This window comes from Schistocerca gregaria, chromosome 2, assembly GCF_023897955.1.
Source record: "Schistocerca gregaria isolate iqSchGreg1 chromosome 2, iqSchGreg1.2, whole genome shotgun sequence".
NCBI lineage: Eukaryota > Metazoa > Arthropoda > Insecta > Orthoptera > Acrididae > Schistocerca > Schistocerca gregaria.
In genome coordinates, this window is record NC_064921.1 from 391003207 (window position 1) to 391018604 (window position 15398).

Genomic DNA, 15398 nt, shown 5'->3' on the forward strand with positions numbered 1-15398 from the left:
CGTCTCCTGCTATGTCGTTCTTAAGCCTTGCTACCAGTTCTCTGCGTGCAACGCCTTCTACCTGATCGTAGGCCATCAATGTGAGCAAGAGGTGACTGATAAGTGTAACCAGTGACACCCCATACCATCACTCCGGGTGATACGCCAGTATGGCAATGACGAATACACACTTCCTATGAGCGTTCACTGCGATGTCGCCAAACACGGATGCGACCATCATGATGCTGTAAACAGAACCTGGATACATCCGAAAAATGACGTATTGCCATTCATGCACCCAGGTCTATCAATGAGTACATCATCGCAGGCACTCCTGTCTGTGATGCAGCTCCAAGGATAACCGCAGCCATGGTCTCCAAGCTGATAGTCCATGCTGCTGCAAACGTCATTGAACTGTTCGTGCAGATGGTTGTCGTCTTGCAAATGTCTGTTGACTCGGGGATCGAGACGTGGCTGCACGATCTGTTACAGCCATGCGGATCAAATGCCTGTCATCTCAACTGCTACTGATACGAGGCTGTTGGGATCTAGCACAGCGTTATGTATTACCCTCCTGAACCCACCGATTCCATATTCTGCTAACAGTCATTGGATCTCGACCAATGTGAGCAGCAATGTCGCGATACGATAAACCGCAATCCGACCTTTATCAAAGTCGTATGCATTTCTCCTCCTTACACGAGGCATCACAACAACGTTTCACCAGACAATGCTGGTCAACTGCTGTTTGTGTATGTGAAATCTTTTGAAAACTTTCCTCGTGTCAGCACGTTGTAGGTGTCGCCACCAGTGCCAACCTTGTGTGAATGCTCTGAAAAGCTAATAATTTGCATATCACAGCATCTTGTTCCTGTCGCTTAAATTTCGTGTCTGTAGCACATCATCTTCGTGGTGTAGCAATTTTAATGGTCAGTAGTGTAAACAACAGCTCCACCTCCCACTCGTGAGAATGGCTTGCTGATTCTTCGTAAGGGTGCTGCTGATCACGCTGTTCAGTGCCCCACGTCCAAAATAATAATAATAATAATAATAATAATAACCTGAACTGGTGCTAGATGAATTATGCTGTGCCTCAATTAGAAAACGTCATCATTCTTCTTATGTGTCTGTATCTTGACTCAGGCCTCACATAAATAGATAATTGTCATTGTGTAAGATACTATGTGTGGTGCAGAGTGCATCAGCCAATAAGAATACAAGTGATGAGCAATAATTTTAGTGTTGGCTTTAGCTGTGAGAGGACATTTTCCAACCTTCAGAGTTTTCCAGGGGACTCAAGTGAAGGTGACTCATAGCTTATTTCTGCCACCACCTCACTGTGTATGTACTGTGGTGCATGTGTTGAGTAGGGGATCATTTGATAGGTTATATAATCAGGCAATATTATTAACAGGATGTAAATGTTAATTTGAGTCATATGATGGGGGATTTCATTTCATTTCATTTGTTCCATGGTCCATCAAAGGTTTCCCTGTATTAATTGTTGTTACTGACACTCCCATTTTGTGAACAGTGCCATGAATACAGGATATCCGCTTTACACTCATATTTGTAGCAATCTGTTGTGAATTGTGCACACTGAAGTATCTGTAACTTTCCCAGTTATATGCACTGCTATGTACTAAAGAATCTCATATTACATCACTTTCTTCACGAAGCATAACCTGATGACTACCCAATGGCGATTTTTACCATTTTTGGGTCCATTCTCCCATAACAACCTCACCTTTGTCAAAGTCACTTAAATTAGTGGATTCCCCATTCTCTGCTTGTAACCGAATAAATTACTTCTCTCTATCTGTGACTCCTGTAGTATAATTTTTAATCAAATTCAGTGAGGTTCCCAAGCTCAAGATATGGTGACACTGTACTGATTGATCAGAGTCTGTGCATTCATTGCTGCTAAAGCTTGCATCAGCCACCTGCATGAAGACCTCGTGTGTATTTTCATTGTAGCTGTCTGAATTGGAATAGTAATACCAGTTATTGCTTGCCTGTGTTTTAGTCTTCAATAAATTTGAAGTAGACTAGTGGTGAGATGTGGTTCAGAAGTGACAGGGAATTGCATTTTCTGGTGATGGGGAGTCACCGTGCGAATTCTCAAAATTGCTCTTGAGGCTGAGTCCTGCATAGATTTTGTGCATAAATTTTAATGGAGAAAGCAGACTTTCTACTACTGCTTCTTACTCTACCAATATTGTCTTAGCATGTATCGTTGTTACTTAGATAATGTTACTAGAATAGATAAAATGTGTTAAGTATGAAATGACACTCTATACATTCATACATTGGTGTGTTAGGAAAAAAACAACAAACATCAAAGGATACCTACTTCGTGGTGTAGCACAATGCGATAACTAATCATTTAATTTTATTCATAAAGACCATTGAGTTTAAGGTACCATCTTTGGGTTTCAGTTTTGTACTGTTTTTACTTAAAGTTCGCAATTTGCTGGCCAGCCTGTAGGCTAGAGCTTAGGTACACGATGCAACTTGTTGGATTGGTACACTTTGCTTATGCATTTTTGAACAATCATATAGACTAGAAGGCTTTGAGTTCATGTTAGTTAGCAACTGTGCTTTAAGTTCAGTTAATGTACTTGTGTAGGACTTTGTTACATTTTTAAGTTTATGACTAAATCATGATGATTTACAGTTTACACAATGTGCAGTCTACTTGCATTCCTCAAAGACAGTTTAATACATTTGGATGAAAGTTGGAATGACTTATTTTTATACACCACATACACAGTATTTAAGCCTTCAGTAAATATGGAAGAAGATTGCTTACTGTGACATGGAATAATGTCTTGAAAGCACCAAGCAAGATGGTGCAATGGGAAGACATTAGACTTGTGTACAGGACGACAGCAGCTCCAATCCACATCTGACCATCCAGATTTATGTTGAGATTTCCATAAATCTTTCAGAGAGATTGCTGAGATGCTTTCTTTGATTTACTTCCCCATCCGTCTTCAGTTTTGAGCCTATTTATTACATGCTCTTTCTGTAATGACCTCTTACTCAATTGTACATTAAACCATAATCTCTCTTCTTAAAAGCATACATTAACTAAATGACTAAATTTATTTAGATGATATTTTATCTCAATTTTTAAGATATTTCTTTAATTGTTAGTACTGCCACAACCTTGATCTAGCACACCAAATATAATGACAGTGACAAGATGTGCAAACTTCGCAGTAACAGCTAAAAAAAGCAATACTTGGAAAACAGGAGTATTGGTCAGTGCTGTTTATTCGTGTACCTATGAATTGTTAGGAGAAAATAAATGAACAGCTATAAAGATAACTTGTCTGTTGTAAATTATAATATTAAATAGTATGCTGTGGTTCATTGATTAGCTAATGGCACTATAACGAAAACTGGGAAGTGGAAGAGCTTATGTCAAGTGGCTATGTAGTTAGCTTAATTACTAAAACAAATAACTCTTTGATTTACACATTTTAAAATGATTTCATTTTGTGATTATAGACATCACCAAACAAAAAGCTGATCGGGCAGCATAGTGAAGGCGATGTGCTGTCACTAGTGTCAGACCAAACTGGATTTGCGGATTTTGGCAGATTTGGGCAGGAGGAAGAAGAGACTGCAGAAATGCAGATGCCAAGAAAACATGGGGCATTTGAAGTTTACCGGAAACCTACTGCCCGTGAGTAGTTACGTACAAGGAATTTGTGTGTTTTTACTTTTTATTTTTTCAGGCTAGAGAATTGTTATGAGATTTCTAAAAGTAATGTTGTTAGGTATCACGTGTTTTTATCTTGCAGGTTATTGTTGTTAAATTGCAAGAAAAGTTAATGAATAATGTGTAGAACAATACAGTTGTTCGAAGAAATTTTTTCTTCTCAAATCACTGCACATATTCATTGAGTGCCTCAGAATTATATATTGTGAATGGTTTGACATACCAAAATTATTGTAACGGGCTTAAGTGTGATCAAATTTCTTGGTCTATTGTAACTGATTACAAGGAGAATGATCCTCCTTGGGGAGGGGAAGGCATATTCTATGTATCACATGAAGATTGGAATGCAGTTACCTCCCTCTTGAACACTTGTTACAAACTTGTTTCCCACATTATAGTGGCTAGAATAAAAAATGTCGGAGAGATAGTCATACAGAACAGCAGACTGTAGCAGTATCAACATGAACACACTTGTAAGTCTAGCTGACTAGAGAGATATCATATCTTTTGGTGCACTGTCATGACCAGATGCAGCAGTTTTAGCATCAGGCCAAGATAAAGCCTTTGACCAGACTTCTCACCACTACTTGTTCAAACTACTGAACCATTTCAGATTCGGTGGAAACTTTTAAAAATATGTATGATCACACCAGTTGCTAAGATCATCATGAATGGCCAATTCACCTGACATCCATGCTGCCTCTCTGTTATCATTCTCAGTACCAGGTCTAATTTATGTACCAGGCAGTTTTAACAATATTTAAAAAATCAATACATCAAAGCTGCTGACTGGACTGTGGCACATTTAGCACCATTTTAAAGCTGAAATTTTCTGCTTTAATTCTGTTTGAAAGAAACCGCATTGGAATGCGCAACTTTGAGTTAAAGCTATAAAAATCACTTAGGTGTTTTTAAGAATTTAGAAAAGTCATACAAAGAAAAAAAATCTGACTTTTATTTTTAACTAATTTCATGGTATTATGTTATATATTACTGTTTGTCTACAATCATTTCATATAAATTTCACACAGAATCATATTGTTTTTTTAGTGTAGAAAATTTTGAAACAAGATTCCAAGCATTGCACCACCACACTGTTCACACTGGTAGCATGTCTCTCTACAAGAAGCTCTGCCACTCTCTTTCTTGTGTCTGGAACTGCACACATGACACACACATGAGCAGCATATTTCTTAGTAGTTGCAGTTATGTGATGCAAAATGTGTTTCTGGTAGCAAGCCTGTTGTTTCTTCACTACTTTGTACAGCTTAAAGTGAATTGTCTGCAGCAAGCTGAGCTGCAAGCATTCTTATAAATTCTGTTAAATGAGTTTCTTGTTGTGCACTGCATTCTACAACCAAAACACATTTGATGCCCCCTATCAGCAGCAGAGGGAAATATAATTTTCACCACCTTTTCATAGTTCTGTGCTGGAATGGATTAAACTCCAATATCCCCTCCAATTTTATTCATATTGTAAGTCAATACCTGAAGTAATTTCAATACCACACTCCCATTTTCCTTAGTTCATATACCAAATATAACCTGATGCCTTGTAGACAATGTGCACACATCCATTTTATCTTGTTCTCCAATGATCTAAAATCTCTTTTCTTTCTTGAAATGCACATATGGGAAAGAACCCCCAAGAAATGCATTGTCTCACTTGTAGTTACTGGTTGTCCAATTACTGTCTTTCAAATATGGCACAGGCATTGGATTTGACCCAATACCTTCATCATTCTCATCTGCACCTGCAGACAGGCTGTCATTGATCTCATTCACTAAAAGGACACTATGTGAAACTATGTACATCTCTTACAGAAAAACTCATTCAGCAGAAATGTGTATGCTACACAATTGTGAGCAGTCATAGACTGTTGCAAATTAGTAAATACATACTTTGAGGCACACCACTGTACTCAGAATCATATGAATCACACTCTACATTATCCAGAGTGTTGCTATTGTTTATCAGATCTGCAAGTTTTGCATCTGATGACAAACCTCGATGAATCATGGTTAAAAATGAAGCAGCAATATGAGGAATACCGAGAACACAAAGATAAATTTTAACACAAATTATGATGATGTAAAGAATACTGCTGTGGCGTCTATGGATGCATTTTGTTACTAAACATCTGTAAAACATTTAACACTGACCAAACCCTTTACAGTAATGTTGCAGTGTTTTGGCCTCAGTTAAATGTAACACCACATACAATTTATGGGCATTGTCATTTTCGTTTGACCCCAGGCTTGTACATCTTAGTTAGTGGGGTGGCACTTAACATTTGAGCCACTAGTTGGAATGATGAATTGTGAACTTCAAGCATATGCAGATGACAAGGATGTCATTGTATGATTGGAGAAGGACTTAGAGGAACTCAATAGCAGTGTTCATGAGCATGAAACATCTGACTATAAACTAAACTTCAGGAAAACTAGCCTAACGCCAGTCAGGAGAGGATTCAAAACAGACAAAAACAGTCCATTCCAAGTATGCGAGGACATCAAACTGCTAGGAATAATGGTGAGCCAGCTGCTCTCTAAAAACAAAAGAGGACAACTGTAAGCAACTTCCGGCCAAGACGAGAGACTGTTAGCAACACAACAAAGGCAGACTACAGTATTTGGTACAGAGGGTAGACTTTGTCAACACCAAAATACTCTCAAAAATGTGGTATGTTGGACTTCCTGTGCTGCAAAACATAATCTAGTAAAGTAGTGGCTGCAATTGGCTGACGTGTGTGGGGTGTTTCTGAAAGTTGGGCGTAAATGTTACAACCCTGACATCTTAAAGGGATCTCTGTGATTACCACACGTCCAACAAAATGCAAGGCAATTTAGATACAGAGAATCTTGCAGATGTGCCACAAATACTCGTACAGTACACTGAGTGGAGCTGTGAAGATATGTAAGCCAGGCAATATCCAAGTCCCAATAAATTTGGGAGAAATACATCACAAAGTGAACCACATCAGGCTGTTTCTACTGGAAACTATCTACCTTGAGGCAGAAACTAGCGTACTGTGAGAACAAACCATTGCCCATCTATACATGCTAATGAACAATAATGGAAGAGTCAGCCATAAGAAAGTAAAGTATCCAACAAAGGAGTGGAACATAATCTGGAAGAATATTCAAAAAGTGAGGAACTGACATAAGATCAACATGGAACAAAATGGTTCACAAAAGAATACCAATGAAAGAAAAGCTTCACAAAATACGTTTGTCAGGAACTGTCAGGGGAACAAACTAAGCATCTGAGGTGGATGAAGTAGCTGTGCCTGTTGACTGTCCTATGTTAATGCATGTTATCACATACCAAGGGGTACTGATAGTCGTTCACTGAAATTAGAAAGAGGACAAGTGACTGTTTTTAAACATTACATGCTGAATCAAGAGAATCCAGAAGAGATTAGTGAGGAAGAAATTGACGACACAAATACAGCAGGGCAATGAAGCAGCCAAGTTGAAAATTCTAATAGGCACTCCATGCTAGCAGTGCACAAGCGCTAATTTCAGTTCGGAGGAGTGGCAGCAGGAAAAGTTTGAGTGGTAATATTATACTCGTATTCATCAGTAGGTTTGAGTAATTTATGTAGCTGGACTGTACTGTCCTTTTTTGAATACTCGTGTATTTTTAATAGTTTTTTTTATAAGAAAAGTTGAGACTATAACTTTTTAAGCTACCTTCTTTAATAGGTGCCAGAAAGTCCTTCCTTTATTTCCACAATAACCTTTTGCCATGTGTCTGATCTTCATAGTATATGTATTAGGTGTTGCCCTCCGCCACACATCGTTGGGTGGCTTGCGGAGTATAAATGTAGATGTAGATGAGAGGAGCATCTTTGAAAATGCACTCAATGATTTCTACCAGACCATATATATCTGCCCTAATGTTTGTAAGTGTTCTTGGGAAGATAACCATCCAATTTGTCAACAGATATGCAAGTTTTGTTCAGATTTCACATTGACACAACCACTCCCATGCTGTCAGTCAGAATATATGGACACAGCCCAACTATACCATGCAACATAATGACAAAGATGAAGCTACCTATCCGCATCCGACATTTACATACAAGGACTTCAGGACTCCTGAGTAATTTTAATGATCTTTTCACCCTTTTTGATCACAGCCATCCCCACTCCCCTTTTTTATTTACATTCTGTAACTCGCCCCCTTCCCCCTCCCTCCCTCCCTGACTGACTTTGGAACTGGGTTGTGATTACCAAAATAGTTGCATAGGTTCGTTCCATACTCACATATGCCAGACCCCACATTGTTGACAACTGGGAATGACATTTTATCATTACATCTTTATCATGCCTAGTGAACAAAATTAATATTTTTGCCATTGCCCATTGTGTTACTACTGATTTTGTAAGTCCTAGTTACTTTAGTTGATACTAGTAGAGCACGCCTTACTGCCTGGTATGCTATGAGTAAATGACTTATGTTTTTTTTAAATATGTACAGTTCAGACAGATAAAATAAATTGTTTCTCTTTTGATTTTCAGGTGCATCTGATGCTGGAGTTGGTGTCCTTCCTGAACAGGATAGCCCGCAGGATGACAGTCAGCAACAAAGGCACCAGCATGAGCCATCAACTTCTAGGTGAGAATTTTAGTGAACCATTTCATTATACTCCATGAAGTTTTAGGTAATAGGGTGACAGAGCTGACTATGATTTTTAAATTTTTTTTATCTATACACAGTTTCATAACTATTGTAGGGGGAGGGTAAGTTTTCTTTCTAAAGTCTGTTTCTCTTTCATATTATCTGCTCATCATCACTGCAACATTCTGGTTTGATATTGCAAGAATGGTATTTTTAGTTGCATTTTACTGAAAGATTCAAAATGTTCTCTTGGATATTGTAATTGCAGTAACACTAATCATTATAAGCTTTCAGTCAAAGTTATTGAAATACTAGCAATTAGATACAAATAATAAAAATTATATTGGAAACATCACTGTAGTACTTTATACAATAGTTGTTGATTAATAAAAAGCTGTCATGATGCTGGAAAGCCAGAAAGGAAGATATTAAGTCAGTAAGATAATATGTTGTTGTGATACACACATTCTTCATTGTGCAGTTTGACTATGTTAGCTTTATATGTAGAAAGTAAAGTCAATGTATGGTCTCTGTAAATCAGTTGATTTAGATACCAATATAATTCTATCAGCAATACCTTTTCTAAATCTTTCCCCCATCATAGCTAGTTCTTTCACAACTAGTGATTTGATCCTAGTTCGCAGTAGCTGAAAATTGTGTGCTAAAAAAGACCTTTAACTCTTCTTTTTGCACAAAGCAACACAAGGTCTATATTAGAGAGTTGGCTTTGACCTACCCTTTTTCAGTTGCAAAGATTGATATGTGTGACAATCTGTTTCTTAAATTACAACATTATTAAATGGGATAAGATGTTATAGCAGGTGCTAGAGTGTTCCAGATTTTCTGTATACCTACTTATTCTCGCTCCATCCCAAGGGCGCCTATACAGTTGTTTGAAGGTGGGAAGGGCTAGACATTGGTTACTTGAGTATTTTTAATATTTTTGAAGATGAATGGTGACTTACAAGTAGCATTAAAAATGTTCCGGTTCCGACCTTTTTAAAAATCTGTGCAATGCTAACTTTTAAATTGTGAGAGAACACCACCTGATTACACTATATTTTTTTTCCTTTCCCTAAGAGGTGGTGGGCGTCTTGCCCTGGGTATGGGTACCCTTGCTCCATCCTGCCACCCGCCTTTCTATTGCTTATAGCAGTTCTGTTCATGCAGTCCAAGAAGACACTCGATCAGGTCAGTGATGGGAATACCTGGATTAGCAGATACTGATATACATTGACTGATTTGAATGATTTCCATTCATCAGCAACTTAGCTAACAGACAACACAATGTTTAATGCATATAAGGTGTCAATAAATAGGATAATTTCAAACTAAGTCACACAACATTTCAATGGTCATTAACTTTGTGTTTCAATTCTGGCTTTGTAGCAGATTTCATTACATTTGGATTGTGTTAAAACTACTGCTGTCATGTTGCCTGTTAGGAGGAAACATCAAATGTATAAAACTATGCGAAAATGAATGGCACCAATAATGGTTGGTTGGTTGTTCCCCCCCCCCCCTCCCCCCCCCCCCCATAATTCTGTATGTATTTGATAGGTCACATGACTGCTCTTTCCATTTGAAAATGACTAGTTGTATCCAAGATTGCTTCTTTCAAAATGGCGATCATGTTGGTAACATTGACTTTACATGTCTATTTATCCACCTTTTTTATTTTAGAAGAGTCACCCTGCACCTGTGAACAACCCTGTATTACAATAAACATGACTGAAATGTAAATTCTAAAAAATAATCTGAGTAAATATAGCAGATTACAGTCTACATGGTTTCAGGCCCAGTCCTTGTGAAGATGAAACAGATCTGAGAAAGTGTAAGGGAGATACTGGTATTACCAACATGACGTATCTGATGTGTTCTAAAACATTGTGACTTGTATGACTTAATAGCAGTGATATGATCAAAATGGAAGTCATGTTAGTGAAAGTTAGTCCATAAGCCAAATATCAAAAACTTGCACACTTTAAATTACTGGATCTGCATAGAACTCTGTGAATATTTTGTTGACTTGAAATGTGCATTTGTAGATTGTATCATCAGAAGATAGGAAATGTGACATAAAATTTTTGTCTTGGTAAGCTATGAAAGGGGTTCAGGTGGCAAAAACGTGACAGTTCTTGATTTGGGTGTTCATAAAATTGTAATCTTTTTATATTATTGTTTCCAAAATGACCTGGGACAATTTTGTATAACAGCCAGCATTTATTGGATGCTTGCATACGGAGTTGTGTAATGAGCAGATACTAAGCGCACACGAGGTTACCGAGCGTGATGGAATGGTGGTTTGCACACTGGACTCACATTTGGGGGGACGATGGTTCAAACCCACTTCCGGTTTCCTGAATTAGGTTTTCTGTGCTTTCCCTACATCTTTTCAGGCAAAAGACTGGGTGGTTCCTTTGAAAGGACACAGCCGATGTCCTTCCCCGCCCTTTCTTTATCTGAGCTTCTGCTCCATCTTTAATGGCCTCTTTGCCAATAGTTTTTCAACATTTTCAACATCAGTGTTATATACATCATTATCTTGAGTCTTCATGCCAACTCTTATGGTGTAAGACTTGGAGGCTCTCCTGGGCAGTCTGTGCAGTGTTGGTAGGTCCATGCTCTATCTGCTGTGACGTAAGAATATATGCTGGTGAACTCCAACCACAGCACACTGCCACACTGCCTAAGGTGTACATCAGACAAATAAAAAAATACAAAACAATTATTTGAATCAATACTGAATATCAGATACATAGAAACAACATATTTATCTGCTAATTAATCATCATACCCCTGATAGTAAAATTAATTTCAGACATAATTGCTGATTTATAGACAATCAGAAAACTTTGCCTGACTAAAATTTATGGGAAAAATCCTGAATTTAATTCAGCAAAAATTCCGGTCACTCATGGCTGCACATTAAAAAGATTCACTTATTAAGTTCCCCCTGTGGGTCTGGGGGTCAGAATAGTCTGAGGTATTCCTGCCTGCCTTATGAAGCAACTTAAAGAAGTCTCACATGTTTCGCCCTGTATGTGATTGTCCCCTGTGGGGGTTTGATATCCAGTTTTCAAAATTTTTAATGAAAAGCAAGCCAATTGAGGAAGGATGCCTTACATGGTGCATTGTGTCCATCATGCACTGAGACCTATCGCATCCTTCATAGACGTGGATCTGCACTTCTGCTCATTCTACAACTGGTGAGTGAGATCACCCTCTTGGGTGCATATTTTTCCATCAACTGTGTACTTTCCCTTGTGTACTTACTTTACCGGGAACAAGGAACCGATGACCTCGCAGTTTTGTGTGTGTGTGTGTGTGTGTGTGTGTGTGTGTGTGTGTGTGTGTGTGTGTGTGTCCCCCTCTCTTCTCTCACAACCAACCAACTTATTAAGCCCTTCTGCTACACTGTGGTGATCGAAGGCAGAGTTCATTGCAAACCACTGCTATTCCTTTTGTAACAGAAAGTACTATACATGAGTGATTGGCTGCATACATTATCTGATCAGAAGTATCTGGATACCTGTGCAGGACATTAACATGGGGCAGGTCCACCGTTTATCTTTGATGGCTTGAACTCTCCTGGGAAAAATTTCAGTGAAGTATCTGAATGTATACAGGGGAATGGCAGTGTATTTGTCCTAAAGATTCAAAACAAGATAAGTTAGTGGTGGTGGATTTTCAGGTCTGGAGTGAAGCCGACATTGTAACTAGTCCTAAAAGCATTACATTAGGTTGAGTTGGGGGTCTGGGCAGGCCCGTCAACATCAGGGATTTTAGTGTTTACAAATCATTGCTTCACAGATGTTGCTTCATGACAGAGTTTATTGTCATGTTGATACAGTCAGTCATCATCTCTGAACAGTTCCTCGACTGTATGCAGTACACAACGCTGTAAAATGTGTTCATGTCCTTCTGCATTTAGCATTTACTCTAGCAAAATAGGGTGACCACATTCTAACCATGAAAAAGATCCCATACTGTACCACCACCTCATCTGTATTTTACTTTTGGTGTCACACTAGAAGGCAAGTAGTATTCTCAAAGCATGTGCCAAATCTAAATCCTTGCATCAGATTGTCACAGGCATAGCATGATTAATCACTCCAAATCACCCATTCCCAATCATCCACTGTCTTTACACCACCTAAAGTGTCACTTAGCATGGACTATGGAAATGTGTTGCATATGAGGAGCTACTATACCATTTTACTGCATTTGTTTTGGCTCCTGATGCACGGTCATTCTGCTAGGAGAACTGTGTGCAGCATTTTGGACTCACAAGTGATTACTTCTGCTTATTTTGTGTGATTTTCTACAACCACCTCCTGCAGTGCTCAGTAGTGCATGTTGTTTAGTACATTATGTGTGCCTGCTCTTGTTTTAGCTGTGATGGTTTCTTTTGCATTTCCACTTTAATTATTCCCTATGGACTTGTTACTCAGGCGACATCCAGTCACTACTCCACACTCGAAGTTACTGATCTCCCCTGACCTTGCATCCACAACTATAGAACACTTTCTAACACTTCTATTACATACATCTACATGTACATGGATACACTGCAAGTAACACTTAACTACCCCACAGAGGGTTCATTGAATCACTTTCACAATAATTCTCAATTGTTCCAATCTCGAACAGTACACAGAAGAAACACCTATATCTTTCTATGTGGGGACTGATTTATCTTATTTTATTATGATGATAATTTCTTTCTATGTAGGTTGGCGACAGCAAAATATTTTAGCATTCCTAGGAGAAAGGTGGTGGTTGAAATTTCGTGAGAAGATTCCACCACAACGAAGAAGGCCTTTGTTTTAATGATGCCCACTCCTAATCTTGTATATATCAATGACACTCTCTCCCATATTTTGCGACAGTACAGAATGTGCTGCTCTTCTTTGAACTTTTTCGATGTACTCCATTAATCGTGGCTGGTAAGGATCCCAGATCGTGCAGCAGTACTCCGAAAGATGACAGACAAGCATAGTGCAGGCAGTCTTCTTAGTGGATCTGTTACATTTTCTTAAAGTTCTGCCAATAAAAAACAGTCTTTGGTTTGCCATCCCCACAACATTTTCTGTGTGTTCTTTCCAATTTAAATTGTTCTTAATTGTAATTGTTGGGTATTTAGTTGAATTTACAGCCTTTAGATTAGATTGATTTATCATGTAGCCGAAATTTAATGGATACCTTTGGCACTTATGTGGATGATCTCATTATTTAGGGTCAGTTGTCAATTTTCACACCATGTGGATATCTTTTCTAAATTGTTTTGACTTTACTAGACGATAAATCACAGTATCATCTGGAAACAACATAAGATGACTGTTCAGGTTGTCTCCTGAATCATCTATATAGATAACGAACAGCAGAGGGCATCTAGCAGTACCTTGGGGAACGCAAGAAATCGCTTCTTTTTACTCTGTTACTTTCTGTCAATTACTATGAATTGTGACCTCTGACAGGGAATCATGAAACCAGTCACATAACTGAGACAATATTCATTAAGCATGAAATTTCACTACAAGCCACTTGTGTGGTACAGTGTTAATAGCTTTCTAGAAATACAGGCTCAGTTCAAAATCCCCCGTCAGTAGCACTCAGCACTTCCTGTGAGTAAAGAGCCAGCCATGTTTCACAGGAATTGTTTTTTCTAAATCTGTGTTGGCTGTCTCTCAGTAGACTGTTATCTTGAGGTAATTTGTAATGTTTGAACACTATGTATATTCAAAAATCCTGCAGCGTATCGACTTTAATGATATGGGCCTGTAATTGAGTGAATTATGTCTATTGCCTTTTCTGATATTGGTGTGACCTACGCAGCTTTCCAGTTTTTGGGTATGAATCTTTCTTCTAGCGAGCGGTTGTATATGATTAAGTATGGAGCTATTGCATTAGCATATTCTGAAAGAACCTTATTGGTACACAGTGGGGACCAGAAGACTTGATTTTATAAGTGATCTGTGTTGCTTCGCTACACCAAGGTTATCTACTTCTATGTTACTCATGTTGGCAGCTGTTAGTTATTCGAATTATGGAATTTTTACTTTGTTGTCTTTGCTGTAAGAATTTTGGAAGGTGGTTGGTTTGTTGGTTGGTTGGTTGGTTCAGAGGGGGGAACCAAACAGTGAGGTCATTCGTTCCCATTGAATAGGGAAGGAAAGCAGCTGTGCCCTTTCAGAGGAGCAATACTGGCATTTGCCTGAAGCAGTTCAGAGAAATCACAGAAAACCTAAGTTATGATGGTTGGATGCTAAGGTTGTGTTTAGTAACTCGGCTTGAGCAGCATTGTCATTGATAGTATTTCCACTGCTGTTGCATACAGAAGGCATTGATTGTGTCTTGCCGCTGCATACTTTACATACAGCCAGAATCTCTCAGGATTTTCTGCCATATTTCGAGACTAAGTTTCATTGGGAAACTATTATAAGCATCTCACACGAAGTCTATGCTAAATTTCGAGCTTCTGTAGAAGATCGCCAATCTCAGAAATTTTGCATTTGTTTAAATTTTGCATGCTTTTTTGTTGTTTCTGAAATAGTGTTCTGACCCATTTTGTGTATCAATGAGGTCAGTTCCATTGTTTGTTAATTTATTTGCTATCTCTCTCTCAATTGCTGTTGATACTATTTCTGTGAATTCAAGTCGCATCTGGCCCACACTTACATTATTTATTTGGAAGGAGTGGAGATTGTCTTGGACGGGTGTCGAGTGAATTTTTATCCAATTTTGTGAATAGGTATCGCGTTACGGCAACCTGTGTTCACTAATTGCTATATCCATTTTGATGCTCATTACTAACTCAGTATTATTTGTTGCTAAGAAGTCAAGTGTATTTTCACAACTGTTTACTGTTCACATGGGCTCATGAACCAATTGCCCGAAATAATTTTCAGATAGTAGGTTTAGCACAATTTCGAATGAGGTTTTATGTGTACCTCCAGATTTAAACATGTATTTTCTTCAATATATCGAGGGTACATTAAAGTCACCACCAAATATAATTGTATGTGTTGAGTACATGTTTGAAATTAAACTCAAGTTTTC

General features: G+C 38.3%; 1 protein-coding gene across 2 annotated transcripts in view; it reads left to right on the top strand.

The window, feature by feature from the left end:
* The window catches only part of LOC126321511 (ralBP1-associated Eps domain-containing protein 2), a 118474-nt gene that overhangs the window by 86027 nt on the left and 17049 nt on the right, over positions 1–15398 (top strand). For both annotated transcript variants that reach the window (XM_049994190.1, XM_049994191.1), the window contains 2 exons: positions 3496–3673; positions 8237–8333. In XM_049994190.1, coding sequence (XP_049850147.1) covers positions 3496–3673; positions 8237–8333 — 275 coding nt within the window. The remainder of the gene's footprint in view (positions 1–3495; positions 3674–8236; positions 8334–15398) is intronic.